Source organism: Haliotis rubra, unplaced genomic scaffold (genome assembly GCF_003918875.1).
Source record: "Haliotis rubra isolate DU_JTF1 unplaced genomic scaffold, ASM391887v1 Scf4, whole genome shotgun sequence".
Lineage (NCBI taxonomy): Eukaryota > Metazoa > Mollusca > Gastropoda > Lepetellida > Haliotidae > Haliotis > Haliotis rubra.
This window is the reverse complement of record NW_025767079.1, coordinates 3,338,129-3,356,995: the sequence shown is the minus strand read 5'-3', so window position 1 is coordinate 3,356,995 and position 18,867 is coordinate 3,338,129. Positions and strand designations below refer to the sequence as shown.

At 40.2% G+C, this 18,867-nt stretch overlaps 1 protein-coding gene across 1 annotated transcript in view; it reads right to left on the bottom strand.

Annotated features, from left to right (window-relative positions):
- Positions 1 to 12,178: 12,178 nt before the first annotated feature.
- Positions 12,179 to 18,867, bottom strand: part of LOC124287164 (kinesin-like protein KIF20B) — a 56,926-nt gene continuing 50,237 nt past the window's right edge. Inside the window, 1 exon segment of the mRNA XM_046723648.1 lies at positions 12,179 to 15,796. Coding sequence (XP_046579604.1) covers positions 15,707 to 15,796 — 90 coding nt within the window. The 3' untranslated portion in view covers positions 12,179 to 15,706.

Genomic DNA, 18,867 nt, shown 5'->3' with positions numbered 1-18,867 from the left:
ATCGGCCACGTTCTGGACCTCCACGTGTAACAACGCCAAGACAGGACAGATGGATAAGGGTGACCCATCTTCGCCACAGGTTTCAGACTGCAGCGATAACTGCCCGAACCATCCCAGGACTTCTTTATATGGCTAGTATATATAAATGAAACTGGCAGTGACGCAACAACACATAAAGGAGGGGTCACGTGCAGTCAATATCGTGTGTCCACCGTGCTTGCAGTCTCCGGGGCATTGAAAGACACAAATTTCTCAGGAACATCTGTGGGATGGTCTGCCAGTGATGTTTAAGGGCCTTGGTCAATTCCGCAACTGTCCTTGGTGGCACAAGTTGATTTCGAACTCGCGGTGCAAGTTCATCCCACACATGCTCGATTGGGTTCATGTCTGGGGACAATGAAAAACAGTCCATCACACGAACATTCTCATTCAAAAAGTCCCTTGTTACCCTGGCTGCATGGGGACATGCATTATGCTGAAACACAAAATGGTTACGACCGCCATGTTGAGTACAGCTGGACGAAGGATATTGTTTACATAACATTGAGCATTCAGATTGCCGATTGCCGTTAACCACTACCATATGGGATTGGAAGATGGCATTGACAGCACGCCAGATCATGACATGACATGACACCACCCCTACCGAAATGGTGATGTTGAAGGACACAGGTTGGCGCAAGTCATTCTCCTCGACGTCGATAAATCCGTTGACGTCCATCTGCAAAGGATACGTTAAACCTGGATTCATCTGAAAAAGGGACATCTTGCCACTGCCAGTTGCCACGATTGGCCCCATTAGTTGCCCATCGCTGTCTGGTAAATCTGTGGCGATGCAATAAGGTTGTCCCACGGTACGGGCGACGACACCGGATGTTGAACGCAGCAAGACGTCCTCGCACCGTTTGGGTGCTGACGTGACGTTGTGTTGTCCTATCAGCAGCTGTTTGGAACCGAGTTGTCCGAGTCGACGACCAGTTGATGGAATGCCTGGCAATCATCACATCTGAAGCACCTTAGCTGACCATACCGATAGCCTTATTCCTTTCGTCTTGTGTCAAGCGTGGTATTTTCACAACGGGCCAGAATAACCCTTTATCCCTACATCCTCTGCATTGCAGGAAAAAATCTTCCAATCGTTCCAGCACAACAAATACCAATTGCGTTCTCAATGGCTTGACAATCTTGCTCGTTGATCTATTATGCATACAAAATGAGAAATATAGAAATGGGTATTAAAATTCTAAAACATTGCAGTACAGCTATACATATATGTTACTGATATATTTCACTGTGGGTGTAAAATAATCTATGCAGGTAGACGGGTAAATGTTATGAATTTTTAAGAAATTGTTTCCTCTTTTCGTTCACGTTTTCATACATAGAAATATGTATATTAATATGTATATGGGCCTGTGGCCTTAGTACGATTTTGATGATATTCGTAAAGAGCGCTCCAAGGGATATAACTATGGGTCTCGCTTGAAATAACGTTCGGCCGGAAGAGGGCACTAAAGTCGATTTAATGCAACGTTGGATTATTTCATTCGAACTTATTTTACTACTGTAACCAGGGCTCCAGATAAGGGCCGTATCGGCGTATGTACGGATAAAAAATATGCACGATACGGTAGGAAATAATTTAGAAAACGTAGCAGATACGCACCACGTACAGCAATGATGTACGGTCTTAGAATCATTTACAGACGTATTTATCTGAAAAAAGTATTGTTTTATTCTTTACACAAGAGTAGCAATGTTGTGGTGCATATATGAAACGAAACACAAGATTACTGATAGACCATTAACTTCCATTCAGTACTCTACATGTACACTTAAGGTTTTCCAGTACTCCGTATTGAACAAATAAGGTATAATTACATGGTATAATATAAGGGTTGATTGTATTGAGAAATGCATAATGTATTTTAAGAGGACATTGTGCCTTTAATGTCTTAGCCTGTTTTACTGTGCGCTTATTACGTCCATAAACCACATTTACCCTATACATGGGACAAACATGTGAAGTTTCTTTTTTTTTGTTTTGCAAACTATTAGAAAAGATCTTTATCCTAGTAAATGTACACTACGGAAGCGCTATATTTCATCAGGTCCCTTCAGCGCTTCCGTAGTATACGTAAAAGGGTTGACATGAAATATTAATTGTTCGCAACTATTCAGTCAAATGTCGGGAAACTGGGGTTATTGATCAGAATGTTATGAATTTCTGAATATGAATGTTGGCAACTGGGCAAATGCTCAAAACATTATAAGCAGCACTGATATTTGCACAAACATTTGTTCAGCTTATACTTGGGTATTCTGTCGGAATCTTACCTCAAACTTTTCCAGTTTTGTCATGCAGGCGGGTTCGCCGACGTGAACAAGTATGGTTCTCCATCTTAAACTCGTAACATACCTATACATTACAATACAGATCTACCCAGCACTTGTCTTTACGAAGGAACACTTGTACCTTATTGAATGGATATAGTTAACATGACCACAAGTGTTTTTGTTTAAGTGCTTATTAAGTTCATTTCTGAACGAATTCGTCGAGGAAATAATCTGATGAACCAATGTTACACAAATACAACTGGTCGAGCTACATTTGCCCTTCTAAACTCAAAATAATTACACCAAGCTTTATAATTTATCCGAGACTTACAAATTGTTTGAATACTCAACTGCCACACAACAGCATTGACAGGTAGCCTCACTGCCTTTGGTTGAACGGAGTCTGGTGAACTGGCCCCACGTGAAGCACGATCCCTGTTTATCGTCAGGAAGACTCTGGTTTCTGATTGGCGGATTGTGTTGAGCTGCACGAGATTCCACGGTCCAAGTGGAAATCCGCCCCGTTCAAGCCATTGAACACGGACCTTGACGATCAGGCTTTTCACAAAACTGTCTGAAAGCCTCCACTTAAGCAAAAGAAAAGTTAATCGTCGCAAAAAATGTCAGCCTTATCATTATTTTCTACCGCTTGTCACTCACCTTTTCTATTCGTATACTATACTATATAAAATGAAAGCATGACATTTCAGAGATAAGGAATATTAATTACAATGATGACAAACTTGCAAAGTGCGTTTTTGGTGACAATATCAATATTACAATGCATAAACATTTTTATGAAATAAAACACGGGTCATAGCACAGGCCCTTTGTGTCAGTGCTTATTTTTTTTCAGGATCAGTGATTTGTCCTCACTTAAACTTGTAAAGCGCTGATATCAAGGTAAATGCTGCTCAAACGCGCTGTTGTGTCTGACCATGCTTGCCACAAAAGACGACTATGCTTGTCGTAAGAGGCGACTAACCGGATCGGGTGGTCAGGCTCGCTGACTTGGTTGACACATGTCTTCGGTTCCCAATTGCGCAGATCGATGCTCATGCTGTTGATCACTGGATTGTCTGGTGCAGTCTCGATTATTTACAGACCGCCGCCATATAGCTGGAATATTGCTGACTGTGGCGTACAACTAAACTCACTCATTCACATACTGTTGTGTCTGAGAAAACGCGATAGAGCTAAGTTGAAAAAGTTTTGATTTGAATCCAGTGTGCGTGTTCTGGGATTTGATATGGACTGGCAGTTCATTCCACAAGCATGGTCCGGCATATTCAAAGGGTCTTTCACCAAAGGTCTTTGTGCGTGATGTAGTTGAAGCCCCACTTTGGATCTGGGTGAGCGATGTGGCTGGTATCTGTGAATAAGACTGGACAGGTAGCACGTAGCTGATCCATTCAGGCACTTGAACACCAATGGAGGTATTGCAGGCTTCGTGGTCATACCTGAGGCGTGTTCAGAACCGCGAGCGCCCGCGCGATTGCCTCCCGCGAGCGTTCGCATCGGCCCTGAACGGACGCGAGCGCTTGGTTACAATAAACCATTCGTGACCAACTCGTGTTGTTCCGGAACAAGCCGAATAGCTTCTTTTATTATATTCTTACTGACTGAATGAGTTTGGTTTTACGCCGCTTTCAGCAATATTCCAGCAACATCACGGCGGGGGACACCAGAAACGGGCTTCACACATTGTACCCATGTGGGGATTTGAACCCGGGTCTTCGGCGTGACGACCCAACGCTTTAACCACTAGACTACCCCACCGCCCCTATTATATTCTTAAGGGTGAAATACTGTAAATATTGGTGAAAAGAAAAATGGTATTTTCATTTTCACCGAGTAGAATATCACTTTTGCCATTGAACTACGGAACGCAAACTACGAAATCGATGTCTCGATCATTTATAAACAATGATCAAAATATAATAAATAGAATATTTTGTTAATGTTGTCAATGGATACGCCACTCGTGAACATATCAACTTTGTCAGACCACTCGATGAAATATACATTTTATTTGACAACATTAACAAAATATCCTCCATGCCTTTTTTGGGGAGGTTACGGAAAGGGGCGAGTGGTGACGAATGACATTAAACATGATCACCTTCTTGGTTCGCTTGACGAGGCAGCTGTGAGAAAGGTTCGCGTGCGTGCGCGGGCGCTCGAACGGGCACAGGCGTTCAGGACCGAGCGCTCGCTAGCGTTCGCGGGCACTCGTGGTTCTGAACACGCCTCAGGTTTTGCTAACAACCCTATCAGCACATTCGTGACCAACTCGTGGTATTCCGTGACAAGCCGAATAGCGACTCGTGCCCCTCTGGAAGGATTTCATATTGGCGCACGAACATCACAACTACTTTAAACAGGAACGATAACTCTATTCCTGTTTGATTCCAATGGTACTTAATATCACCGAAGTAATCTTGCATTGCTGTTTATGTTTTTAAAGAATTAAACCTTTTTGATACAACTAAAAGAAAGAGAAAAACCTATTTATTACAGACTTATTCTGACGTAATTATTACCAGATGTTCACCTTATATTTCCAATTATATTTCTAAATAGGGTTTGATAATCACAAATGGGATTTGTTTTATTAAATATGTAAATAACATTTATTAAAGCTACATTAAATCCCAAAGCAGAAACTCAAAAATGACTTTAAAATATTTCTCAAACTGAACATTCGTGTAACCTTGCTTTCATACCCCAACTGGAATTTTGAATGAATTCGCTGAAAAATATATGAATGACCCCCCAAAAAAGAGTCAGACTAAAATATTCCCAAAGATGTGAAATATATGCCCAATGTTAAAGATTAAAGTTTATTAGTTACATGCAGATATATGTCTAATATTATTGTTTTGAAACTCGTAGCGATGTATAATTACATTTCCTAAAATTGTTGGAAGCGCACGTACAATCTCCATAGCAAGCCCGCAAGATCGTCAGAAATACCCTCAGTTGGAAACATGAGAGCCGTAATGTCAACAAACGCACGTGCGTGTATTTGAATCTCTCACCGTCAATCGCATGATTCTTATCGAAAACTTCATACCAGGCAGCAAAATCCTGTTAGCTAAGTTCTTTGTACTTTCAATATGACGATATATATTTTTCATGATTTTTTAAACAATGACATAATGCCATAAACGATTTAAGTACTTATTTTTACCAAAGCACCGCAGTCATTTACGCGCGTTCTGATTGGTTTGTCGTATTTTCGCAAATAACAAGCATCGAGAGGGGGACGAGTCTTCTTGGAGGTTACGGAAAGGGGCGAGTGGTGACGAATGCCTGTCAGCAGTGTTCTGGACATTTTGTAGTTTCTTCAGTTGTTGGTTTGTGATTCCAAAGAGAAGAGAATTACAATGGTCGAGGCGTGATGTTGCCAGTGCATAGGTCAGTGATGCAGTTGTGTGGTTGTTGATATATAAGTAAACTTAGGCTCAGTATTATTCGTTACACTGCTATACTGGGTCTAACAAACCTAAAAACTTTGTTTTAGTAGAAGGTCGCGTCAGCTAACCTTTGAGCGGCACATGACCGTCCAATCAAACGCGAAACGGCCGAACGGATTTATCCAATCAGACAACAGCTACTTGTTAGTGTTCGGCGGCATTTACATAATGGTTTTCGGATTTTCACTTTCCGGTCGCCGACGCGGATCTCTCAAGAAACGAAATCCGCATACAACACAGATATTTGACCTGCAGTATACATTGTATACGCTCAGGGATTTCTGATGACATCGTGCGGCAAATAGCATTCGGATTCGTCCGAGTTTTCGAGGTAAAGGTTCGAACAGTATGTGCGAATGATAACTTTCGCGATTTGGTAAGCTGTGTTCTGATTGGTCAGTCCAAAAGGTTAGCTGGCGCGACCTTCTACTAGGGTTTGTTAGACTCAGGATAACAGTGTAACGAATAATGCTGAGCTTAAGTTTACTTAGACTGTTGATATGGTGTCAGCCCGATCTGTCGACAAATGAAAAATAGGATGTTGCTAACCGTCGACAAAACAAAAAACCCGGAGTGTCGACATCGCGTGGTCATTAATGAAAGAGAATGTTTGCTTAGCGGTTTGCAAGTGGCTATGGCGGCTACAGCTATGCTCGTATCATGAGTAAATGAATTAAGTTGATTAAAAAGAATGTCTTTTTAACAATTTGCAAGAGAATTAAGGTTGCAAAAACAGACTATTGTTTTACGTTATACGAGTGGAAGGATTACCATTTTGGAGTTTAACATGCAACAACATCCGGAAAGAAACAGAGAGCTTACAAATTATTTTGTGATATTGGGAGTAGAAGGATTATCGAAATGCTGTTGTAAACATTTAGCATTTGGGTATATATAATAGATCATGATTATTTTGTTACCCATGTCAAAATGGCAAACGCTATGGTGCGCGTTACATTGATTGACAAAATTCATAGAGGTCAGAATCTTTACCACAATGGATTCAAGTACAGAGTCCAACAGACGCAGAGCTAAAAAAACATACTGGAGATGTACAGATGCAACCTGTCCATATATAAAGGAGTTTGGGCAAGAAGAAATAATTGGACTCATGTTTTATATATTTATTACTTATACACCTGCAGAAATCACTTGTTTATATAAAACACACACACACAAATATATTGTGTGAGCTTTATGAAATATATATACAAATATGTTATATTGTGTGACATATGATACATGCATGTTGTTATATTGACTGAATAACTATGTTGTCTACTATATATACCACACTCTGTTTTAATTGGTTTGTTAATTTCGATGACACTGGGAGTGAAGTCACTCATGTAGAACATCACCTCCCTTTTCCCGGACTGTCGACAAGTAATTTGGACGGATTATTTCTTGTTGTCGACAGTCCGGGCATAAACCGTTGATATTTAGTCCAAGGTTGCGCATGGTAGACTCGCTGGGAGATAAGGTTAAAATGTGTTAACATTGGTTGTTCGGCTGCACGTGCTGTCATCAAGCGATAAGGTCACACTGTGGGATTAATACGCGCTACAGTGTCACACTTGCAGTTACATGTCTATAACATTATGCAAAACAATGTGAAAACATCATCGAAATTGTTTGCAAGCAAGGGAAAAGTCCGTTCAAGTGACATACATGATAGCCAGTAGCAATCACTGCGACGGAGTATTCTGAACTCATATAAACACGATAAACGTTCCTTCCAGTTTGAGGACCCAAAATACGGCAGTTTTTACGGCCAGATATTCGTAACTACTCGCCTCTTTCCATTACCTACAAGAAGTCTCGTACCTGTATAGTACGCAATTATTGCCAAGAGTCGTGGCAAACCAATCAAATCGCTCTTAATGAATGTGGTGCTTTGATAAAAAATATTCCGGAGTAAATTAAATCGTTTATGGCATTATGTGATTGTTTAAAAAATCATAACAAATATGTATCGTCACATTGAAAGTAAAAAGAACGTAGCTAACTGAATCGTGTTGCCTCACCTGAAGTTTTTAATAAGGATAATGCCATGGACGGTGAGAGATTTAGATAAACGCACGGCCGTCACGGTTGCAATTGAGTGTATTTCTCACGGTCTTGTGGGCTTGTTTTTGGAGATTGTACGTGCGCTTTCCAACATTTTAGGAAATATAATCGTAAATCGCTACGAGTTTCAAAACAATCCTTTCAGTGAAAACTTCATCGGTATTATATGGTGTAAATAGCTTGCAATGCTATCTACTAAGTATGAGTTACGCGTTGATTCCGCAGTGTTTAACGCCGCACTCAGCAAGGTTTCGGGTACTTAACGGCGGTCTAAATAATCGAGTCTGGACCAGACAATCCAGTGATCAACATTATGAGCATCAGTCAGGAGAACAAAACAAGAAACAAAGTGATTTTATGTAATTGACAATTGTACTCTTAACTGTACTAGGTTTATACCTTAATACACATCACTACAAAGATATCATGTGGCAGAACAAATGCAGAGGCAATGCAATGCAAAAGTAGTGATTTTAGCAGTAAGACATCTATGATAATATTCGTTTCACTGCAAAAACGTTGAAGTTTCCCCCAAAATAGCCCAAGGCTGAATGTCCAGAGCAAGAATGATTGCAAGATTGCTGATCTTTCTGTAACTTGGGATGTAATGTAATGAGAGGAAAGAGGTAGCTCGGCTTTTTTACATTAGAAGGAGATTCCAGGAGATTCTCCAACTCCCTTTGTTAGAGCATAGAGGAATGGACTGGGGGAGGTTCATATACTTTTCATTATTTGTCCTGGCTAACCAAATGTAAACATTTGCGCGTGTTTGGATTAATATATCTTACGGTTCATTCTCAGGACGTGGACAACCTGAAATTTTGCATTCGCAGGACGTGGACAGACGGTGTACCTTTGATGTTGTCTGTTGTTTTTGTAAGGGATTAACTGATTGGGAAGTGTTAAAATGTGAACTGTTATCCGGAATTGCGAACGTTTCATGAAGTCTGAAGACGCTGAGTCCAGTGCCGAGTCTGTGTGACGAGGCTGTTGCATTCCTAAAACATGGCCCATGGACAATGGAGAACCGTTCCCTAGTCGCCTCCATGCCCACCTTCCACACCAAGAAAGACGTCTTGTACAGAGCCAGGCGAGCAACAGTCCCACCCCTGCCACCCCACAGACGAGATATTTACATCCCAGACCACTTCAAGCAGCTACCATGTGGAGAAGAATTCTTACTAATCGACGACGGCAGAGACAACATGACCCTCGGCTTCAGCACCACCTCCAATCTTGACCACCTCTGTGTAGTGCTGATATTGGCATACAACCTGCGATACGATACATCACGATACTAAAATTTTAGTCACGACGATATATAGTCACTGAAGCTGCGATACGATACGATACGAATCCCGATATAATGGTCGCGATACGATACGTATCACGATACTAACATCTCTCATTCTAACACCAACTGTAAAACACCTTAAGATCAAAACAAAACCATTTTAAAGTATGTCGTCAAATTCTGCCAGCCTTTTTTTAATGTTCGTTCGGAAACGAGATAATTAAGTTTAATCACGGACTTTGTGAATGTTAAAAACATGCGACCGCTATGTCTGACACAGTTCTTCACGCAAGAATTTCCGAGAAAACGTTTACTTATGAAGGGAAAATAGATATGCATATACTTTAATCATCAAACAAAAGTAAGTCTTTTTTCTCGACGGACATCGCGATTCGGCAATATAAACATCGATGTATCGTGGCCCATTTGAAGTATTGTATTGTTTTCGAGATGATCCTCTTCCTGGCAGAGGAGCAAGTGAAGACTGAATGCATCCTTTTCCAATATAAGGCCGACCACCGTCTTCCTCTCAAGAAGGCGAGATACTACAACATGCAAGAAAGATACGTGGCCCAAGTATTAATCTCCGTCCGTACGAATTGGAATATCTTAAGAACCGTTGACTAGATTCTTTCAAACATGATACCTAGGTTCATCACAGTATGCGAAAGGTCCCAGTCACGTTTGGTGACCTTGGCCTTCATTTCAAAGTCAGATTCGGCAGGGCCCAGTCGATTTGGGTGACTTCAACGTAATTTTCACGTAATTTTCATGGTCACAGCGACACTGAAGATTGCAGCATGTTATCCTGCATGTTAGGCTTATCAGCGAGATATCTCAGGAACCGTTCATTGGATTTTCATCATATTTGATACCAAGCTTCATATGGGGAAATGTGACCTTCACATCATTTTCAAGGTCACACCGACACTTTGAAGATTTCAGTATGTCAGCAAGATATCACAAGAACGGTTCACTGGATTTTTTTCATAGACTTTCAAGACTTCTCTGGAACGTTTTTTGATATGCAATTTCTTTATTACTATTTTTTGCATATTGCATACACCATGACATTCATGTCAAAGTCAAAGTCAGTCTTGAAAATATTACAGAACAAGATATCAAGAAATTTTGATTGGTCATGTTTTTGTTGACATTTAACTTCATCTTAAACTACCACCTTCACTTTCAATACTCTTTAAGTTGGATTTGATAATTTGAGGCGGGGGATTACGTCACCTTGGTGATAACTGCTTGCTAAAATTGTAAAAAATCCCCACTTGTTTCGTTTCCTTATAATTTCACAATCTAGTCTTGCAATCACACACTGTCTATTGTCTGGCGTTAATTAGTTCAGTAACCCATTTGCACGAAGTGGACACTTTTTCTGGACTTCGTTTTTACACGACACGGGGTGTCCACAGAATACCCGGCCATGTGCTTTTTATATCTTTAACGATCTTTATTTTAATGGCGAAATAACGATTCTAAAGTTCTCGTTTCCCCCTATGTGATAACCTATGACCACAACTACATGCGAATCTTTATTATCGATGAACCTCCTCTTGGTTAGCAGGTTTGGCCCACTTTTTAACGTCTTTCTGGCTACGGAAATTGGCCTGTGATGACGAATGGTCGAAGGTGCAGGTTACTTTATAAATTCAGGGGTAGGGATGGGGTTAAGGTTAACCTACAGTAGTTGGCCATAACTGAGTCATCATTAGCGAAATTTCCATAGACTTACATGTTAATTAACTGTTGCAAGAATAATTTTCATAACTTGAGTAGAAGTCATTTTATTTCGATATTTAATCTTTCCGCTGATTAGTTATCAAATGACACCTGATTAAGAACCATATATAAGTACAACTTTTAATCTATCCCATAGACAGCCATGTTAAACCTGATTGGTATGTCTAATAGATGTTGTTTAAATAGCTGGAGTTTTCTTAATATTCATCGGAAAATTGAATGGAAATTATGTGTATGTAGCTGAGGTGATTTCCCAGCTGGTAGATAAGTATTGAAAGTAATTCGAATTTCTGAAACTAAATTTATGAAAATTATTCTTGCAAGAGTAATTAACATGTTAGTCTATGGGAATTTCACTGATAACTCACTTGTCCAACTGCTGTAACTCTATGTCTGACAGCCGTACCAGGATCCGATGGAAGAGGCTTATCATCTGCGATTCATTCTAGTTAATGGGCCTTAGTATGTTATTAGTTTTCAGCAGTATCACAGAGTAGAATTTGGTAGCTTAATTTCAGGGGAATGCCCCATGTGATCAAAGTTAAACCTTTACTGCATAGACAAAAACAACCAGAGTCATACTGGAATCGAATCCAGGATCAAATGTTGATCCATCTGAGATACAAACTGCATCGCCTTCGACGCCACCCAATAACTGAATATGGGACTCCTTTCACGAAGCAACCTTTACTAAGGTTACCCTTAACTCCCATTCTTTAAGATTGTACTAAGGTAGTGACTTACGATCACCAGAAATGGCTTCAAACATTGTACCCATGTATCGAATTGAATCCAGGTCTTCCGCGTGACGAACGAACGCTTCAATCACCATGCTACCTCCGCGGCCCCAGTGATAACAAGAGGTGAGGTGAGGTGAAATTGGGTTTAACGTCGTGCTTGAGAATATTTCGCTCATATGACGACGTGCATGCGTGTGTATGTGTATGTGCGGCTGCTTGTACTAGCCCAGACTGAAGCTGGTTTTATAGTGCTAGCCCACTGAGATACCACGCCGCAGTGAAGCACGAATACCCCACTCAGACACATTATACTGACTCCGAGCCGAACAGTCCTTGTTGTACCCATTAATGCCGAGCGCCAGGCAGGGACCAACAAGTACCATATTTTAACGTCTTTTGGTATGACGCGGTCGAGGATCGAACCCGCGACCTTCCGCTCTCCGGGCGGACGCTCTAACCACTACACCACGGAGGCGGTCTTGTGATAAAAAGAAACATGAATTATGTAAATTTCCTTATTTATTTGTTTCTTGGTGATTTCAACACGGACATGATACAAACAACAGAAGTGAGTGATAGAAACAGGTAGAGTGTAACACTGATCAGCAGTTGTTGGGTAAATAGTTTATCAACTGTCGAAACAAACGAAAATAGTATATAGTAATGAAAGATATAATTCTTCCTCTTCGTTAAAGCAATCATAAGAAATACTTCTTAAAGCAATTGCTCAATTGAATGCATCCAAATACTTGACATTTCAACACGTTTAAGCATTTCTAATATTATATATAATATGCATGCATACATTCTTTGAGCAACCCAAAATCACAAACAGCAAATACTTTTTCGCCAGTCACCACTTGTCCGTTCCCATTCGACATATCACAGAACGACTGAACTGCTGCTGTCTAATTCACGAGCTACCAAGAACAATGTTTCACAAAACGACATGGTTTTACGTTTTACGAAACAAGTTCTGGATTAAGAAGAAGGAAGATGAAAGAAACTGAAATTCTACCATAAAATCAATAAATACTGTTCTTGGCACTGCATCAGTTAATAGTATATGAGTGAATTTAATTCAGTGACTGTTTTGCAGTGTTGCTCCAGTCACAGATGATTTCAACATACAGTGCCGATATTGAGAGCATGCCGGATTGGAGGGATGCCGGTTTTGGGGGCTTCCACTGTATTGATAAACAGATGCGCTGATCTATGATGGTCCCATAACAGTCACAACAGGGAAATTTTTGTTCCAGATATTGAGTGGCCCATGGGGGGCCAAGTCCATACTCAACAAAACTCGGTTGAGACAGACATCTATTTTCAGATTGCTTTTTGCTAAGGCTAAGACCGGTAACCCGGATACACGGTACGGGTAGGTAATGAGCTGGACCGGGTACCCGTCTCAATACCCGGACCCGTTATAATAATGTGACTAATAGATTAAGAGATGTAATATGTTATTGTATCATGATTAAAACGTTACATTGTCTTTGAAAATTTAGAAAACAATTACAGTTACGATATACTGCCATCTCTTACAAAATTGATGTCAGGAATTAACATAACGTGTAGGGTAGGGTAATAGGGGGTGGGGTACCCAGGTAGAAAATTTGGACCCGTCCTGTCCCTTCTTGTTGCCAAAGCTACTAGGATGTGAAATTTGGGGAAAGCCCCAATGTGCATGAAAAAATACTTGAGCTGTTTTGGCCAACCGTACATTCTGAGACACATGACAATGTTAGCAGAGAGAGACGAAGAGGAACATAATTTATAAAATGAAACAACCATTGTGTTCTTTGTTTTCCCAAAACTCCCACATACATACTTAAAAAACGTTGTAGGAGACTCTTTGCAAGTGGAGAGGCCATTATGGTCCCAACTCTATTGTAGTTTAAGGCAGCACGCAGCAATATTCCAACTTTCTCGCAGACTTTTTTTTTAAATAATCGAGTCTTGACCAGACAATCCAGTGAATGATGGAATCATTTCAAGCATGTGGGATACAATGACCTGTGTCAACCAAGACAGAGCCTGACCACCCGATCCCTCTTATGGCAAGCATGGGTTGCTGAAGACAATGATTGAGTTTTCTTATGTCGCAAAATGATGAAGAACAAATTGATAATGGTTACAACAATTGTTTAAAAGAAAACAAATAAAAATTAAAAAATAATCTGCTTTGTAAAAATACAATGCCAAATATACATGTAATGCCAAGTCACTAACACCGAAGATGAAAAAGAATTCACAAAAAATCCAAACTTGTACATTTTTACCTCAACTGATAATTGAGAGAGTCGTGTACAACAGCTGGGAACGGAGATAGGACAGATTTGAGCCGAAGAGAAATCCTCAGTGTCATGCAGCATAGGCCCTAGTCCAGCACAGTATATATGTATATGGAGGTGGAGAGGTTGAGCAGATAGAAGTATAGCTTTGAGCTCTTCAGATAGACACAAAACACAAAATACCAGTACACTATTTACAATGTGCTGTACACTATATACACACCTATATGCATACTCTACATTTAACATGGTCCAGTCAGACTATCTAGCACTGTCCAATCACAAGTCCTGCACTCTCTATTAAGAGTACTACATTTTGCAGAATTATTGTCAGAACAAATCAACACTCTATATTTATCTTACAAAATGGCATCATGCCTCTGAGGCTTGGAATAATGAATATCGCATTTTGCATGTGACTTCATGCAGGATTAATCATTTCCTTAATGCATAATATGTTTGTACCATACAATATCAGTTGCTGAAAAAGCTCAAAACAGTATTTTTCATACAGAATTGATTTTCACATTTCATTTGTCTATTTGTTGCTTTAAAACGCATTCAGCAATATTCCAGCTTTATTCCAGCTGATTTGAATACATCAAAACAATTAGGAAATTGATTAATCTACTACCACATTTCAAAATTTGAGAAAAACATCAAATGACACAACCTAACTCAAACCACAGCTGGTTTGATATTTTACCCGCAATTGTTATTTCTGACACTACACAAGAAAAAAACAACAACTTATTTCTGGTTGTCCCTCTGATGGACATATTATATTACTGGCAAAACTCCTAGTTTTATTGCTTCTGATAAAACTCCTCTTATGTTCTCATAACCTTGTTTTGACCATCTTGTAGCAGGTTTACAGGCAAACCAGTCAACATGTGGTAGGGCTGGTTACCTGGAACATCAGCTGGCTATTCCCACCAGTATCTCTATATGCATTCAAACTCACCCTACCGATCAGAATCAACCCCTATCTGTTTAAAGGTCTGACAAAGCTTCCTCTACAGTAGGTCAAGTCAGAAATCCCCAATATATATGGGGCTTCTAAATGGTATGGGTTGGAGGAACAGTCAAAGCATGACATTATATTTCTGTCTGACATATGTTCATGCTTATAAGGCAATTCAGAGTGGACAGAAGTGAAAACAATCTAAAACCCTGTTCTTTTCTACATACCCAACAAGTGCACAGTATTTGTTTTGAGGAAAAATTCCTTCAGAAAACGTCTCATTGACTTAAAACCCCCTTCATTCATTTGAGTCTAAAAGTTTGCTCTTAGATCATTAGTTGGGACCTCTATCAGGTTTGTCTGATCTTAACCCAGAGATACACAGAATCGGAGTAAAAGACCAAGCCCGTTCCACAAAGCAAGTTCACTGAAAAGATTATCACAACTCCCATACTTAACCCAGGATTACTGCAATATAGTCACACTGAGATCCATTTTTGGAAAGGTGCCTCATTTTGATGAGACAGCATTCCAAATCTCATCATGATCATCTTCAAATATTTCTTGTCAAGATACCACAGCTTGTATCAACCACATAATCAATTTGAATGATGCTTCCTGTGAAGAACAGCCTTTTGTTCCTGAAGGAGTCCATTTAGGTCTATGGCACTGTCATGGTTTCTTGTTAAACCTCCTGCTGCATATCCTAGTTATATCCCAACTGGAAGATACAGTCCCAGCTATGGTATACGATATGTACAGGCAGTATATACAGGTCAGCAGTCGGTTGAGTGGGACATCTTCCTCCGCCCTCGCAGCTGCCTCTGTACAACGTTGTGGACATCCACCTTCTCGGATATAGGCGGCTGTAATCACAAACACTAAATCAGACAACAGCTGGACAGATAAGAAAGTCACACCTCACAGAAACAGTCCAGGAATGGGTGCTGTTGTACAAAGTGACCTTAGCTTTAAGGTGACTGTAAGTGAGGTGAGGTGAAATTGGGTTTTACGTCGTGCTTGAGAATATTTCGCTCATATGACAACGTGCATGCATGTGTATGTGTATGTGCGACTGCTTGTACTAGCCCAGACTTAAGCTGGTTTTATAGTGCTAGCCCACTGAGATACCATGACGCAGTGAAGCATGAATACCCCACTCAGACACATTATACTGACTCCGAGCCGAACAGTCCTTGTTGTACCCGTTAATGCCGAACGCCAGACAGGGACCAACAAGTACCATATTTTAACGTCTTTTAGTATGATGCGGTCGGGGATCGAACCCGCGACCTTCCGCTCTCCGGGCAGACGCTCTAACCACTACACCACGGAGGCAGTCCTAAGGTGACCGTAACTCCCATCCCTTAACATAGACTCAAAGTAGCCTTAGGGCTAAGGTTGTTTTGTACAACACCCAGGTTGTTAATTTAGCAAGTTATTTCATTATATGTTAAGGTGTTTCAGATCTACAGGAGGAAATCCTGAAGAGATGCAGATCTTAGCTGTTTACCATGTGTTGTTATCAGTGAGTGGTATGTACGTTGCTGACAAACCTGGCAACATAGTAAGCCTGTATTGGTCACTTTAACCCATGATCATGTATTGTAATTTCTCAAATGCTGACAATTTCATTACATTACACATTAGAATGTCAACACATTCCATGAGCTACACAAGTACTCTGACAATAAACAAATGAACTAAAATTTAATCATGAACGTTAAACTTGTACATCACAGTACCTGCCAAAATGCAGTAAAATTAGACATTGAAAAAAGGCTGCCAGACAAAAGAAACCCCTTTAAATACCATTTTAATGAAAAGGATGTTAAAAACTTAAAAACTGGCCCTGGGCCCCATTTCACAAAGCTATCCTAGCTCTACGACTGTGGTAAGTCTATGCTACTGTATAGGAGGGGGCCCCTATTCTCGAAAGTGTCCCAGCTAAGACAGATCCTAAGTAGTTAAGACAGAAGTTAGGACATCCTACCGTTATGATAAGACCCATTCTCGAAACGATCCTATCCCTGTCCTAACTTGTGCTGCCTATCCTAGCTAGGATAGCGAGCTCTTCAGTAGGTGAGATAGAAAAACCCTCATTAAGTTGGGGATTCCCCTAAATATTACCCATGATTCATTTCATAAAAACACATAATATGAGGAAAATCAGCTTTTGATGGACTTAGTAGATCTAGAAGAAATTATTCGATATTTTCATCACATTATATAGTAGTTTTGAAGTTTTTGAAAATTCATTTTTTGACAAGGCGATAACATTTCTACTTCAGAGTTTGAAAGTCTGCCAAAAACAATAAGGATATTAAAGATATGTGCAAAAAATATTTTCATTGTATTTGTTTTTTATGAAAATCATCATTTGAACTCTCATTATGCATCATCTCACAAACTGAAAAATTCACCTAGGAAATAAACAGGATCAGAGTTACTTCCCCTATCAAGTTGGCCTTGACATTGACATTTCACGGCAATGTGACTGGAAAGAGCAATGTTGTGATTAAAAAGGCCGAGAATAGGTAAGAACTGAACAAATCTCTTTTGTAGATCTAAAGAATATGTGCATCGCAACAAGTGTGTCTATTCATTACCGATAAATTGATAATATAAACTCAAAAAAACTCTTCTTAACACATCAAAACTGTGTGCTCTTGTAAATTCAAATGTAATTCAGGCGAGTTATTTTGTTTGACAACGTCAAAATTGGTGAACAAACAAGAACCACACCATGTTGATTTCCACTAAGATAGACTTAGGACAAGTCAGAACCTATCCTAGTATTTGTCCTAAGTTAGGATATCCTAGCGCTAGGATACTTTTCGAGAATAAGGTAGGACACCTATCCTAGACCCTAGGATCAAAGTTAGGATATCCTAGGGCTAGGATCCTTTCGAGAATAGGGGCCCAGGTCAGATATGTGATCACTAGGGCTGGCTAACTTGATTGATAATTGGAAATATGATCGAAGGGAATAATTATTAATGATTATCGATGTGAAAATTGTGTAATCGATAATATCATAAATGAACCATTGAGATGAAATAATTATAAAATGTACTCACAAAATACACAAAGTTAGGTCTTAGTCATTGGCTGCTTCTAAAGCATGTCCATGATGGCATTTTGTTGGTAATCCAAACCTTAATACATCACCACTCACCACTGATGTGAAATATGTTGACGTCTTTCATATATCTTATTTATTATTTTTTTATTTATCATTGGATATTTATATAGGGCACATATCCACGCACTAGTGCATGCTCAAGGCGCTGGTATTTTTTCCCCTCGATCATTGGATGTCAGTCTCAACAGCACATCTTATCATCAATCTCAACTCCCTGAGGAGCATACAACTCTTGCTGCCACAAGGCGCACCGAGTTAGTGTGGCTTTCCCATCGTTACGAGGTACCCAACCACAGCTGGATGGACTGGGACACATAGTCACAGTACTTTGTCCAAGTTTTACTGCACGTTGCTGTACCCGCAACTAGGTGTTTGCACGTACTCATGTGGCCACCATCTGGTCATATACCAACGGATTCATGGGTTCTTTTAAGTGCACACGGTTGTGTACTGTACACTAGGGGTTGTGACAACACTGAAAGAGTGCACACAAAGTTGACTCCAAGGTTTTTACACCCGGTCACATGTGGGCTCGATCCCGGCACCTCATGCCCGCTGGGTCACTAGCCTGGCGCCTTAGCCAGCTCGCCCACCACGCCCCACTTCTCTGATACTTATTGATAATCGATTCATAACCAGTGCTAGTGGCCACAAGAACCCATCAGTTTACCGAAATACCAGCTATGATAGGTTGCTTAGTTTGTCGTTTAACACCGCACTCAGCAATATTCCAGCTATATGGCAGCGGTGTGTAAATAATCAAGTGTGGACCTGACAATCAAGTGATAAACA